The following is a 15,661-nucleotide window of genomic DNA, read 5'->3' on the forward strand; positions in this document are numbered from 1 at the left end:
ATTTATTAAGTTACTGGTCTAGAATAGGAGTCATTACTGATAAAAGTAGCCAGCATTAACAAAGATCATACATAAGTTAGCAGTGTAGTAGCAGGAGCCTTTGGATAATTCTCAAGTTTGGTTCCATTCTGAGAAAAGCCCTTTTTCTTTCAAATTTATGTATGTAGAAATAAAAGCTGAGTGTGATTTAACATGGTTTTAAGTACACAGCGATTTCAAAAGTATTTAATTCCAATCATTGACTCTAGAGGAAGACTAGGTTGCTTAATTTATGCACATCTGTTACATGTCTAATGTCAGGTGAGATGAATCCAGCTGAAAGAGTCAATTAAAGTGCGTTTAAACTGTGCCTGGAAAGCAGTGGCTCTGAGGAAGATTTGGGGCTCTATCTAGACAAACTACTACATGAAACTTCTCAGTGAGTTGCTTTGGCAAAAAGGGTAAGGCAGACTCCCAGATATATAAGTAAGTGGGTAAGAGTTTGAATAGTGTTGTTTTTGCATCCTTATACCACAGTGCAGGAGCCATTGCATTCACATGTTCAAATATTCTCATTGGAAAGGATGTAGAAAAAGAAGATAAAAAATTCAAATGGTGGTGTGAGAACCTTAACTTAGAGAGTCTAGGGAGGCGCTCCAAACACTAGATTTGTTTTTTAAAAAGTTGGAGAGGTGGCAGCACTGTGCTCAATAAATACCTTGGGGCAGAAAAAAAGCCTGCGAGTACTGAAACAACCATCAATCTAACAGTGAAATAAATAAGACAGAACCTTTGGCTGGATTCATAGAAGATTCAAATTTTTGACCTGTGGAAGTGTAGTTCCTATAGGCTTGGGTGGGAACCCAGGCGTGGGGAGAGAAATAATGAACAAATGTTAGTCAAGTGTTAGTCACTTAAGCAAAAACCAGAGCAAATGTTGGATTCCTCAAACAGCTGCCAGGAAAATATGATGTATGCAAAGTTATAGGGCTCAGTAATTTCATTTACTGGCTGAAAGTCAGATTAGCCTGAAGTACTTACTGGTCCCACTTGCATTGTATACCATGAACATGTGAATGAACCTGGACTGACACTAAGTAACTCTATTTCAGTGGTGCCAGCATCACTTTAAAGGCTGCTAATCAATATAGTTGTCATATCCATTCTCTTTTCAGACTTTGGACAAAAAGATAAATACTTAGGCACTATCTGGAGTAATTGTGTTGTAAAATAACTGAGGCCATGCTCACATCACTCTTCTGTTGAGTCATTCCCCCACAAAAAATGTAATAAAGTCAGTGGAATGGCTTCAGAAGTTAGATATTCCTTAATATGAGTGAGGATATTTGAATTTGAACTTTTGTGTAGTCTCTGTCCATAACTTGGGAGAGACTACAGAGATTTCTATCTATTATACTGCAAAGGCTTGTCAAAAATGAGCACCATAATTGATAATGTCATAAAAGGAGTTACTTGTGAAGGTTTCATGGATATAAAGCATATTTCTAATTTGGCATCCTGTGGGAAGTCATATCCTAAATTATATAAGGCAGAGAGTATAAAACTAGCTTTGATCTTTTAGAAAATTACTCATGTTGAAGACACAAGCAAGTAGAAGGGAAAATTCAGACAGTTTGTCATCTGGGGTTAGGATATGATGGTATATTTAATGGTTCTGCTCCATAAAAATGTGAGAGGCCATATTTTACTGTGCTCTACCCACTGAAAAAAAAATAGGAGGAATCCTGATTTTTTCCACATGGATGGATGGATGTATTTCTACAGAGTATTGTTAAAAATTAGGTATAAAAGGAATCTATCCCATTATAGGTAAGGAGATGAGGTAAATTACAACATGCAGTTCATTATCAAATAGCAGTTACTTTTCATAGCAAGAAATCTAAAGTGACATCACAGGTTTTCTTCTGATAGGTTAGAAGAAGAATGGGGAGTTTTTAATATGGATTATGCATTGTGTGAGTTATGACCAAGGTAAACCCAATAGCGCGTGTAAATGACATGCTGTCTGTCATATACCGGGTAAACGTAAAAGCTTTGGTAAGGAGAAATATTTGGCTATAAAGATTTGACATTTTCAGCTTTTATGGCTTGTGGAGTTTTGCATGATTTTTAAATATGGAATTTCTTTAACATTTCAGCTCATCATTGACAAATGCTTTCTGAGTTTCTCACCATTTAATGAACCAGAGATTTTCCTTTTTAGAGCATTGAGTCTCTCAAAGTGGAACAGAGTGCCAGGTGTTTGACATTCTCCCTGTTGTATTTTCAGAGAATCGCAGCTATCAAGCAAGCCTTGAATGCACACAACATCAGTTTCTTTCTGAGGGGAGGATACTGGGTCCTAGTGACTTTAGCTGACTCCAGTTCAGGTAAATATATAAACAAAGCTCCCAACACACCAAGCCTGTCTGAGTTCTGATAAGTTAAGGAGAAAATCTTGATACCAATATAGATGTGTACATATACACACATATGTATATACTTACTTGGTACTTGTTACATATAGATACACACATAAATATATATGTGTGTACATATGTATGTATATGAATATATATACACAGAGACACAAACATGTATATATGGATATATTTTCATTTGGTACTTGTTAACAATCACCACCAAATAAATACTTCTTACATATTTCCATTTTGTCACACCTCATGATTTGTTTCAGAAGGTTCTTGCTTTTTTCTGTGTAACCATGACATTAACTAAACACCTATATTATACAAAACAGTGCCCTGAAGGAAGAGCCAACCAGGCTTCAAAAAAACCCATCTGGTGAAGCACTTTGGCTGCACTGGCTGCCGAGAAAGCAGAGTTTCTTTACTGCAGCCATTAAGTCTGCAGATGTAACTCCAGGGATCTGGGACATAGCCTTGCATCTCTGCCTTGTATCTCTGATCTTCAGTAAGGTCTCCACATTGCTAATCCTGTCCTGACATAAATTATATGCTTTTTCTGTGTTTAAAATAAATGGAAATAGGGTTTTTTGCGTGCATTTGCTGCATCTCTAGCTTCGCTATGTACCTGGAAACCGGTTGAAGAGCGTATGTGTGCCTACATGTGTGTGTATTTTGAACAGAGAGATGTTAAAATGATGTTTTAACCAGAAAGTTGAGCTTTGACATGAAACTTGTATTAGAATGTCCTGTAATTTTTGTGTATCGTATCCCATAGTATATTCTGCTTTCTTATTTCAATGCGTTCTTAGAGAACAGCTTAGCTGACCACAATCAATTTATGTAAGTACAGGTGTGATATTTTATCTGTCAGCTCTATGTAGGAGACAAAGCTCTTTTATCTAGTCTCTAACGTAGAATCATGTTACAGTTCTGCTGTGGTACCTCATCTGGTTTAAAGGGCTAACATTTGTTAGCCAGCACAAAAGGCTGGGATTGAAAGAAGCCTCATGTTCATTCCAGCCTCTACCAACGTACGACCTTGATGAGTTCATTTGTTCAGCGCCTTAGTTTCTCCATCTGTGAAATTAATACAGCCCTGCTTTTGCAATGCATGTACTTAAGAGTATGTGGACATTTCCTGTGACAGATAACTTTAGATTCCCAGAAAAAAAAACAAAACAGTGAGTATGCAAATAATTAAATCTTCAGGGGTTTGGTTGGTTTTGTTTTTTTTTAAATTGGTCCTCTGTCCTTCAGTCACAAGTCACCGATTAATTTTGTGTTGCCTTTTTGAAGAAGCTACAGGTGGAGTGAAGAGGTTACACAAATAACAAAAAATGGTTTTGACCTGACAATTAGATAGAAAAGAAAGCCCAAGAATGTGCCTAATCTGAAAGACGACGTGCTAAGCTGTTCTTTTATTTCATATTTCAGACTCTCAGAGGATTGGAGGAGGCAGTGGCTACTGGGCTATTGTGGTTCTCTTTGTTATCTGTCTAGCTGCAGTTGGGGCTTTCATCCTCTACAAGTTCAAAAGGCAAGTAAACCTTAATCAACAACATACACATTTTAAGAATTGGATTTATCCACAGATCAGCAAAACAGAGTTTGTTATTTGAAAAGGAGATTTCTTGAAGAATTGCAAAAAGTCCACCGCTTTGAAAATCGTGTTTTTCTGAACTTTTCAGACATCAAGGTAGGGCACTGATGCTTGCTTTCACTTGCAGTGTTCCAAGATAAATAGCAGCAATATGGGAAGTACGGAGAGTTTGTTCAGCTTGTCTAAATAATATCATCAAGAAAGAGAGCTGAACTAAAATATTATTCCTGATTAATTCCTACCTCATTACTCCTAGCAGTTATGAATAAACTAAAGCTATCGGGACAATGAGTGCTGATTTGCTTAAAAAAAGCACTTTTATCAAAATATGTAGCTCTGGAGTTTCTCTGTGTACACATTACATTTTAATTGCTGGGGCAATGCCACATAGAATGAGTGATGGAAGTAGATTAGCATTAATTTGACACTGGAGTATGTTGAGGGGAGAAGTAATTCTGTAAGTGGGCTTTATGAGAGACATCTTCTCAAAATTGACGGGGGATACCATGCCAGCCTTTGACAGTCTGATAGGTCTTTAGTCTGCAATTTATTTTAATTGTAGCTACTAGGGTGCTGTGCAACTTAAAGAATTTTGTTCTTGTTGACGAGTTTGTGTAATCATTGGCTGTGCTCTTGTTATTTTTGTATTACTGGGGCATTTAGAAGCTATTGGGTTTGATCATACTGGAAGCCTTCATCATCATCAAATCCTGATGTCCTCACTCAGTGAGGATTCCTATTGATTTGTCTCATTCTTTAAAGAGTGGTTTTTATTTGAAGTAAATGTAAGTTTATAGAAGTGAGTGCGGCACTGAGTATGTGATAGCAATAAGCGTAGATAGCATTTAAGAGTTTGTTTAGAAAAGATTTTTTAAGGCAATAGAGAAAAACTCTTTTTTACAAGAATCTCTTCATTTCCTCACTGCAGCACCTAAGTTTCTTAGAGCTCATAGTGGCTGATTGCTCTAAAGGACAAAGCACAGAATGCTGTATCACACTGTCTACAACTGAATAAAAATCGATTTCACTATTTTAGGTGCCTGCAGCAAGGAAAAGCATAAAAATGGTTGATGTGATGTAATTATATTATTTCAGCAGCAATTCATGGAGGATTTGCTGTTTGTAGTGTGGGATCATAAAACTTGCTTGTGATATCTTTCGAAAGCTCTATGATTTGTATCTTTTAGTAGCTCTTAAATGAGAGCAATTAAGTAACAGAGACAATAACTGCATGGCAAAAGAAGTATAAAATATTCAAGAAAGGAAGAAAAAAATTATTTTCCTTGACTTCTTTCTAAAATGCCCAATGAACCATCGCTTTATAAATAGAGCTTTTATTAAGGAGGAAACTGTAGTACAATTTGCAAATTGCAAGCTTTAATGTCTCTCACACTTCTGTATATAATTTGTGAAAATAATTTGCATTTAAATTTTGTGGGCATTTAATTTAGGTGCGAGTGAGCAGAATTGTGAGGTATATTCAAATGTTTCTCAGTAGCCTGAAAATTGCTGTTGGCATTGATGAATGACCATGCAGTAGTATTCAATTTTGGTCCGTATCATACCTGTTACTGAGATATTTGACAGAATTATTTTTAAATATTCCTGCTAAGTTTTTCTAAGATGACAATTTTTTCTGGTTGCATCCTTCATTTGCAATTTGGTCTTCAAAGACTACTGAGCACCTAATCGGCGCTACGTTTGAAAAATTACTTTTTCCCCATGTGCTCCCTGTGAACTCCTTTCTACCCCAAATCTTTAATCCCTTTAAAAAAGTCTTTCTTGTGTTTATAAAGACTGATAGTGAATTGCTGGATCCCCATGGAGTACTTACCTGTGAGTATTGTCCCTCTAAATTCAGTACAGTGAGTATGTAAGTTTACAAACTGGTCCATAGGGACTGAGGCTATAAAAATGCATGTCCTTTATAAAGGTTGCAAGTTGCAATGCACAAAGGCAGCTTGTCAATATTATATGCCTGTATATTAAAAATTAATCTGCTGAAAGAATGCCATAGGCAACAAAAATTGTTCAATTTTAGGAGATAATTTCAGCAGAATAACACTTACTGGGCCCTATAGTAACTCAGACAACACATACAAATATAAACATGAATTATTTCAACATAGAAATTACAGACATGTATAAGCTGTTGAAATGTTAATACTGTCCATAATTTTTATGTATGATTCACAAAATTAAGGAGGAGATGGAAGACATTTGGTGGTGCCATCCTTTCACTTATGTAAGTTGATAGTCAGATGGTCCCTTCATAAAAGGGTTAAAACTCCTTTTTTCCCCAGGTCAGAGAAATGTTTATTAATCTTAGTTTTATCACAACACTAGTTGGGTCTATAGGACTTGCAGTTGGCATTAGGGCACAGGCAAAGCAGGTGGTCTGCAAAAGATTACATGGACATGCCTTGGACTATTCTCTCTCTCTTTGCCGGCCCAAAGACAGTTCTTTGCTTAAGATTAAGTTTGATACCTGGAAAGATGCAAGATGGAAATACTGGCTTGCAGATAAGATGATGACTGGATTGGCAGGGGGGTTACAGCTTCACACGTGAGAGCATTTCATCCATTTGCAATGAGCAGAGGCACTGTTCAGGACTTGGGATGAAAAGTAAAGAGAAAACAGCAGGCTTCTGTGTAGAACGTAGTACAGCTTCGATAGAAAATGGAGAAACCTGCCCAAACTGCCCAATGGTTCCTGAGTGCCAAGGCCCCTTGTCCCAAAGCCTGGTCACCTGCCCTCCCTGCTTGGATTATTTCTGAAGTTCATGTTGTAAGAACTTGGGTCTTAATTTACACTGATTTTTGTCAGGCAGAATTGCGAGATGAAAGATGGTGTTGACAAGACATCAAGAACTAATCTAATACCTCTTTTTATGAATCTTTCAGAGCAATCAGGACAGCTATGATGAAACTTGCTGCTCCTGTTTAATTTCTCTTTTCCTGAAAAATGCAATACCCAGCGCTAAAAATTGTTGTCCCTCACAAGAAGTGAATCTCACAAAATTGGTTTGGGGGAGAGCAGTAATCTAAAAATAACAATCCTGCATAAGATCCTGTGTCAGATGCCTCATATGCAGAAAATGAAGAGAGTATTTTATCTAATTAAGTAGGGGGGTAGATGAAAAACAGAGGTAGATTGATATAGAGGTAGTGGGATTTGGACTGATTAGTTATACGCACTGTAAAAACCAATGCCGTCTCATCACTCCTGAAGGAATGCCCATTAAAAAGAAAAGATTAAAATTGTGTAATTTCCCACTACTCTAATCAAAACTAAAATTGTAGGGTCTGCTGGATAATCACCGCTGTCACGGCTGTCTAGCTAATGATTAGGTGATTGTAGGTTACATCAGTTCTGATATGCCCTAATCCCAAATACTTAAACACTGACGAGGAAGACTGCTGCCCTCTGTTCTTACATGCAGTACAACTGCGAGCATTTATCATTTCATCTCCCTCTCTGCTCCCCCCCCTGCCCCTCCCTTTATCTGATGGCCTGTTTGTGCATCCAGCCACTTCTTGCCAGGAACATGTGCTCGAAAAACTGGTGCTGGAGTCCCCAGAGCTCATGGAGCGACTCCTGGCAATCCGGAGAGTGCTTAGATGCTTTAGACAAAAAAAATAAAAAGCCAAAAAGTCTTGAGACCTGCAGGGTTTTGATCCTTTGTGATCAGAGTAGGTAAACAATTCAGATTAGGGCTAATTTTACCCAGTAAATGAAAAGTAAATTTTAAATGATAAATGCTGAAGATTTTAAAAACTAATTCTAGTCGTATCCCACAAATGAACAAAGATTGGTTTAGGTAGTTTGGAGGGGGGGAATTTTTCAGCATGGCAGCAAGGAACGAAAGGTAATACCCCAGCTGCTCAACCTGCCTGTGGCTGTGGCACAAGAGGCAGTGCAGACAATGAACACTGATGGCGGGCAAGCCAAGAATAATTTGCCTTGTCTTTGCTCTTACTTTCTGAGTGTGGAAATCACCAATCTGATGCCTCAAGTAAACAATATGTTACAATACTCACTAGTATGCTTCAGTTGTTTAAGCATCCAGATAAAATGGACTACAGCTGCTTCTTTTGACCAGAACAGTATGAAGCAGCTGAAAAATATTTCTGAGAAATCAGGTCTATTTTTTAATGCAGACCTGAGATCTGCATGTATTTTTTTCTATACCATACCATACCATACCATACCATCTATACTAAATTTAGTTCAGTAAAAATACACTTCTTCCATTGCCTTTGGAACAATGTTTATATTTTTTGTGGGTTTCAGGTTGCCATCCAGAAAAGATTTCTTCATGCTTTCAGAGCAAACTTTTATGCTGTGGGGTCCTGGGCAACAGTAGAGAGAAGGCAAATAGCACTGTCTGCACTAGGCAAAGTGGAGGAAAGGAAAATTATATTTTAGCCACATCAAAGCTGCCATGTAATCATCATGTTACTAGTGGAAGATCTGAAATCATCCTTTTCTTATTTTTTACTTCTTTATAACAACAGGGTATTAGAGTAGCCAAACCAGAGCAAATAGTTGGCTTTTCTGCTTACGTATTTTACCTGGTTAATAGTAGCAAATACAGCTCTCTAAAAGAGTATGAAAATCTTCATCTTTTAATTTGTATGCAAACTACTGCCAGTGTACTTAAAGCTGCATTCGTTGTTTTCACAAATCGCTGTGAATCTCCTTCAGCCAAATTTATACCATTTTGTGTGTATTCCTTTTTTCCCCACTACTATCAAGTGCCACTTTTGGCCCCCATCTGGGTCATTTCCACAATCAGGAGGAGAACTGTGTTATCTTTCTGCCTCATTGACTTACTATCTCATTTTAAGTCTCTGAAGAAAAGCTATCTTTTTTCCCCACCTTGCTTATGCTACTTTTATGTTCCATGAGAGTGAGTTTAGTCCCAATCCACGCCATTTAGTTATAAAAAAACAGGCACTAATTTAATGATCCATAATATTTCAGAAAAACTTCCTCAGAAATCAAAGTAATGGCATGTAGAAAAGATTTCTGAAATGAAAGAGGCAAGTAAATCAGGATTGCCTTAAAGCAAAAAGTCAGTCATCTGAACATTTATCCAAACATAATAAAGCCAACACCACAATAAAGTATTCTGTTTAATGGATTATTATTGTTGTTAGTTTTATTTAAGTTCCAAGAGAATGCTACATTATTCCATATCCTTTGCCATGTGAATATATTCCTATTTTTTATACTAAACAGAATCTTAATCAAGCCTCTGGAAAATGAATAAAGTTGCATAAAGACCAATGAATATTGGCTCCACAAGGAAGAAATTGAAAGCCAAATAAAGTAGAGAGTTTAAATGAGTGAGAATCAATATCTCACCCCCCTCCTGCTGTTCCTTACTGCTGAACATTTTTAAGTGCAAACAGTTTCGGGTATGAACTGGTTAGAATTTGTGAATATAGGGAGGAAAAAAAATACTTTCGGGAATATCTTCTAAAAGGTGTGGGACCTGGAGAGCTTGGTGAAAGCCATGTGCTGTGATGTTCGTTAGTAGTTCTGTGCAGATTTAAGTCTCCAGTTTATATTTTTATGGTCCTCAAAGCAGGCATGAATATTTCTTCTTCTTCATGACTGAAATAAAATGCTACAGAGAAAACAAAAGGAATTAAAAATGTAAACCATGAAGTGCTGCTCAGCAGAGGTAATTGTCTCCAGTGATGGATACGAAGCACATGCATTTTGCAGCTGAAGAGTAAACCCCAAAAAAGAAACTATTGCATAATCTTTTTCTTTGTCCTTATAAATGTGCTTTCAATTTTCATATTGCTGATATAAATCTCCTGGGTCAAATTGCGTGTCTTGTCATGTTTTCACAGTAGTCTTTTATGTAGGCCCAAGCATTTCAGCTTTGCCTACTTCAAACAGTTACATTGGACTCAACACAAATTGCTTCCTTAAGAAGAGCAAAGCACATCAGGGTACACAAGAGTTTCTCTCTGTATAATTAGGGATAGTAGCTTCCTTCCTACATATTAGAGCAGTGAAGAGCGACTGGAAAATTGCCAGAATCAGGCCCATCTTTAGCAAGGATTCAGTATCCACATCCTGTTTCATCCCACACTGTGGTTGTCCCTTATAAAGAGAACATCTGTCACGTGTTAAAAATGCCTCTTGAAAAGGCTTGGACTATCATTTTCTTCAGCCTGGTTGAGTCTCCTCCTTGTTAAACTGAACCAATACGAAACACGTAGAGATCTCTAGAATGTGTAAAAGGTAAATGCCTGCAATGTATGTGTTCACAAGACCTGTAATATTCTCCTTCCTCCCATCCATACTCCGTGTTACAATCTAAGATGCTTTCCTCTGCAAGCGTGAGGAGCAAAGGAAAGTACAGAAGAGTCACTGAGTACCTGAACTTTATACCTTCCGTGAAGGATCTGTACTTAGCAGGATTGGGCTCATGGGGTTTAGGTGAGTGAGAAGTAACAGCTTACGCCTTTTCTCCTTTTCTCTGTAACCCATATAGAAGTGCTCTTAACAACAATACGTTTAATGGTTATTTGTGAACTTATGAGGTTTCTTCATTCAGGCACCCCTTAATATGTTTAATAGTATGTGTTGTGATTGTGGTGATCTCTAACTAGTAAGTCTTATCAGAGACATGAGTTCAGCCTCAGGATTTACACCAAAGGACACACCGTGTTGACCTGGTTTCAGACAGGTCCTTCAGCTTGGGCAGACAACAGTTAGACTAGCAGCTCTGCTCCCTTTACTTAGCTGCAAAGGTCTGATGTGCCATATGGGTTCGAGATAGATAACATTTTTATTATGTCAAAAATATTTTGATAATGCCATTGATGCCTCTACAGTCTGTCAGAAATACAGTTTTGAGAAGGTCCCCTAATTATTGCAGAAACATATGTGCTAATTCTGCGGATGTGTTGCAAAGACATTCTTCTGGGTCTTGTTTCCATTAGGCATTTGGTGGTGGACTGAAAGTGAGCAACTTGACAGGTTTGATGCAGGTCTGATTGAGAGGGATATTGTTTTCCACATGACCAGTTCCATTAGCAGACACATTAAAAACAGTCTGGAGTTACTGGCCCTAGAGAAAAAAATAAAAATTAATTACCTAATGTATTTGTTTTGGTGATGAGGAATGTCCTTCCCCCTTTCAACGTGGCTTCTTTCATCCAGTTAATGGGAGGAGAGTGATGCAGGGCTTGCCTCTGTGTGTATGTTTGTGTTGAAGGAGCCCTCGGACCTGTTCGAGTGGTCATAACAGCACACTGTTGTGCTATCAGACCTTCCTTCCACCCTTGTCCTTTGCATTTGGTTAGTCCTGTGCTTCATTTACTCCATGCTCACTGAGATACAGAAAAGAGCAAAAGCAATCAGATTTCTTTCTTTGTGCTGCTTATAAATAATGGGATAAAATACCTGATTTCTGTATATAATTTTTTGTCTCTGTGTGTGTGTGTATAGACATACCTATAGAGATGTGTGTGTGTGTGTGTACATATATAGGTGTATAGGATGCAATTCATCTCTTGGATAGTTCAAGTTAAAGGGAGGAGAGCCTTTTCAGTTGTCTTTCATTGTTTAGCAATTTCCATTTATTCTAATTACTTTGATGCAATGGAAGGTGCTGTTCAAAATAGTTTGCTGCAGTAACTTTTATCTCAAACTAAGATGGTGCCACCTAGTAAAGAACCTTTCTTCTGAAATGACGTTTAAAGGCAGGTCATCTTCAGAAGCCTAGAGAAAACAGAACTTTCAAACTGCTGCCAGAATGTGGAGCAGAAGATGGTCATTTTTAAAGAGATATCTAAAAATTAGTGTCACTTTTTCTGTCTTCTCACTGTCTAAATGAGCTCAGCAGAAACCGCAGCTTAACCTCAGCCGTTCAACCCTGTTTTCTCTTTTCTTCTCGTTGTCTGCCCATTGCAATAATCTGTGTTTAAGCACAGACTTTGACAGCCATGATCTGCTGTCATGCTGATCAAGCTGTCAAGCTGTTTCTTGCAGTGTAGGAAATGGAGCTCACAAACTGCAACTCCCTAATCAAAAGTGTCTGCTTGGTGCCCAGGAAAAGATGTTCTTATGTCCCCAGGCAGATTGCAGGTGAATGCAGCTACAGCAAAGGGTATGGCTTTTGAGAAATGTTCAGACCACAAATTCTGTTGCAAAGTTAGAAGTCCCTGATTATTCCCTTTGATTTTACAAAGTCTAATTTAAATTAATCTAGTTAAGAATTCTTTACCAATACTAAGCCTTAAGCCTCTCAGTCCCAGCCATGGTGTTAATTGTCCACTAGAACTGATAGAGCCATTTAATAACAAGCTTTTTGTTTTTCTAGTCTCAAATCAGAATGAATGAATTAAATGCTGTCTGCCATAGAGAGTTTTGTCTAATTCAGCAGTTCCCAGTAGTCCTAGGCCAAGCTTTACACTCTGTCTCCTTCAGTGCTGCCTGCTTAACTTCAGCAACCTCCCCTGTCTTCACATTTGCCCTTATCGATGCCTGTTTACCTCCTTACTCCTTACCCCTTGGTCCTGGCCTCCTGGTTCTTTAATCTCTGCTCCCTCTCCATTCCCTGTCTCCTGGATTTCTCCCACTTCTTTCTCCTCAACCCTGATGGAATGTCAGACTGCCATTCAATACTATTACACTTCAGTGTCAGCCCACCTCACCAGGGAGATGTGATGATGATTGTGACCCAGCTTAATGTTTGTGAAGGCACCTGGAAACAAGAATGAATGCTTGTTGGGACTTTTTATTGCTTGAGTTCTTAAAATAGCTTTTCTGTGTTTTTAGGTTGGTTTTTTTTCAGTATTGTTTATTGTCTGTCAATCTTAGTCAGAAATTGATGCTTAATTATTACATTGGTATGAACATCATGATAAGGCAGTTACATAAAACTGTGACTGAGAATAAGGAGTTGCTAAGTTTAGGTTGTGAATACAAAAGTAAGGAAGGGTGGGATTGGTGCTGTTTTGTGATTCTGGAATGACTTTGCTATGCTGGAGCTCTGCTCTGATGCCAGCATGAGCGCAACATGAAGGAACTCCATCACAAGACTTTTTGTCCTTGTCTGATTTAGGAAACTGCCAGGCAGAAATGTCTATGCCCAGATGCACAACGAAAAAGAGCAGGAGATGACAAGCCCTGTTAATCATAGTGAGGACACCCAGAACATCATCCAGGGTGAGGAGTTTATTGATGATGATCTGGACTCTCAAACACTAGGTAACGCAAGAGGTAACTTCATTTTTAGTTTATGAATTTTCATAAGTAATTGATTTTTAATTGATGTTTGTTTTCATTTTAGCTTTTTTCATTTTCTGCTCAGTCTCAGGAAGAAGCAAATAGTACACCACTAACAAAGGATTATCTCAGTTATCTTCTTTTGGCTTGCTTTTGATACAGGCTAATGCATGGATGACATGCTATATAGAGCATGAGTACAGAGATAGGACAGTTTAATGTCAGGAGACTTCCTGGGACAATTTTAGAGAGAAATTATATTTGGTAGAACAGGATATAATAGGTAACAGTTGAATTAACTCAATAACCCCATGAATTGGTGGAAAATGGAGTTTAGATCAGAAGGATTTGTAGAGTCAATGTTTCCATGATTTCAGATGGATTGTACCTAGATCCATTGCTATATTTGCCATCATATTCCAGTGGCATTTAAAGTTTTCATGATTAGAAACATTAAATTTATTCCTGTATAAAAAGTATCGTAAGTCTTCCCTAATTTAGCTGATAACTTTCTAGTATTTATGGGGTGGTCATAAGGAACCCAAGAAGGAAACTTTCTGTGAATATCTCTCAGTGCAAATGATTTCAGTGTCAGGTGGAAGAGCATATCCAGGCACCCTGTGGTTGTTTTTACTGTAACATGGAGTGCTGATCTGTAAAATTTATTTCTTGTAAAATTTACCATTGTGTTCAGACTGCTTTCAGGTCACAGTCTGAAAAGTGTAGGACTATGGAAAAAACTCCCCAGTTCCATTCCTACACATTTTGTGAAAATAAATCAGGTAACCCAAAGCCTTTGAGATTTGTAGCAGCAGACTCATGGTGTAACAGGCAACTGTAATGTCTTCATGAACCCACAGAAGAAGATGTGTTTTAGCTGCACCACAGGTAGCCTGGGGAAGGACAGAACTTTGGCGGAGGAGAGATTTCTTTATCTTGGGTTTCACCTTTATCGTTTGTTCTCGATGTCTTTATTTTTATTTGCTGAACTGTGTGGCGCTTCTAGGTTCTTGGAAGTGTTAGCTTTGAGCACGAGGGAAGAATCCAGCCTCCTGCTTTGCTTTGTGTATTTCTATCTTTTCTTTGACAACCTTTGTGTATGAGTATCACTGTGTTTCCATTCAGATTTTGCAAGACAACCTTGATTGCACTCCTGATTTTACTGGAGTTAGTTCTAAAAACAACCCTGGAAAAACAAAGTCTGTGTTAAAATTGTCTGATCGACTCATCTCCCGGGTCTTTAGAAGAGAAGGCTGAATGCTAACAAAGTCCTTGCAGGCATGCCAATTAAAGTGGAGCGTTCAAACACCTCTAGCAATGTACAGAAGCGTAACTTCTTTTAATGGTAGAAAAATCCCTTATGGCCTATTTATATAAGGCAGCTTGAGATGCTGGAATAAAGAAGTGCTACCCTCATTTGTAACGCATTCAGAAATAATCTCTACTTGCCCTGCACTCCTTACTCAGAGAAAAAAAAAAAATTCTTCTATCTGGGCAGAGCATTATTAGGGTTAAAGAGTGCAAGATCATGATGTTTTGATGTGAAACTTAAGACAGTTAGCAAATGCAGATCTCGAAGTGATTTGTGCTTCTGCAGGTTGTCAACACCAGTAGCATTTCCAGCGGAGCATAAAGAGTTCATTTCTGTGGATCATAATCATCCATATTTGTCAGCTACTGTACAGCTTTTAGACACAAGACTTTATTTAGGACATAAAACTATACTTCTGCTCGCTGTACTGTTTTGTTACTTGCAGTACTTTGCACTAGCTCCGGTATTGCTCAGTACTGCCAAGAAAATATTCCTGTTAATGGTACTCGTCTGTTTTATCTGGCTAGAGTATGAAGCATGTTATAATCCCTGCTTTATACTAAATTCTGTTTTACGACATTATTTGCCGAAGGTTCCTATGCTATGGAGATCCCTTCTAGTTCTGGTGAGCTTTCTCCCTCCCTGTTGGGAGATGTCAGTAGCAGCCTCCGCTCCATGCACAGCAGGGAGTTACAGGCCTGGGTTTCTGTTTGTTCTCTCTCTTCTCATAACTTTTGAATTTCCACAGTACAGTATTTCCAGACTCACCCATCCACTTTTTTTGTTTTCTATATATTTTATGTTGCCTACTTTATCGCAACCCCCACCTTGGGACTCCTCAACATCATTACCTTGCAGTGACTCCTTCTGGGAGAAGTGGCAACTTGAACAGCTACAGAGTTCCCTTATTGCTGATGCCGGTCAGTGTCCAGTCCCAGGTCAGTGGCATGTCGAATGGACGCCTCAGGTTCCATTCTCCTCCCTCACCTGCACCCCTCGAGACAACTACAGCTTTTTAAGCCACAAAGAGAACCAACTTATGCTGTCGCTAGGATAGAAACCCTAGGAATTTGCCACAAATC

At 38.3% G+C, this 15,661-nt stretch overlaps 1 protein-coding gene across 6 annotated transcripts in view; it reads left to right on the top strand.

The window, feature by feature from the left end:
* SORCS2 (sortilin related VPS10 domain containing receptor 2) overlaps positions 1-15,661 on the top strand; it is a 586,176-nt gene that overhangs the window by 559,552 nt on the left and 10,963 nt on the right. The window contains exons 24-27 of one of the 6 annotated variants that reach the window (XM_052780552.1): positions 2,270-2,369; positions 3,843-3,945; positions 13,104-13,261; positions 15,438-15,517. In XM_052780552.1, the coding sequence (XP_052636512.1) occupies positions 2,270-2,369; positions 3,843-3,945; positions 13,104-13,261; positions 15,438-15,517 (441 nt within the window). The remainder of the gene's footprint in view (positions 1-2,269; positions 2,370-3,842; positions 3,946-13,103; positions 13,262-15,437; positions 15,518-15,661) is intronic. The other 5 variants (XM_052780553.1, XM_052780557.1, XM_052780555.1 and 2 more) reach the window with 5 other exon arrangements.

The sequence above is a fragment of the Harpia harpyja genome, chromosome 2 (genome assembly GCF_026419915.1).
Source record: "Harpia harpyja isolate bHarHar1 chromosome 2, bHarHar1 primary haplotype, whole genome shotgun sequence".
Classification (NCBI taxonomy): domain Eukaryota; kingdom Metazoa; phylum Chordata; class Aves; order Accipitriformes; family Accipitridae; genus Harpia; species Harpia harpyja.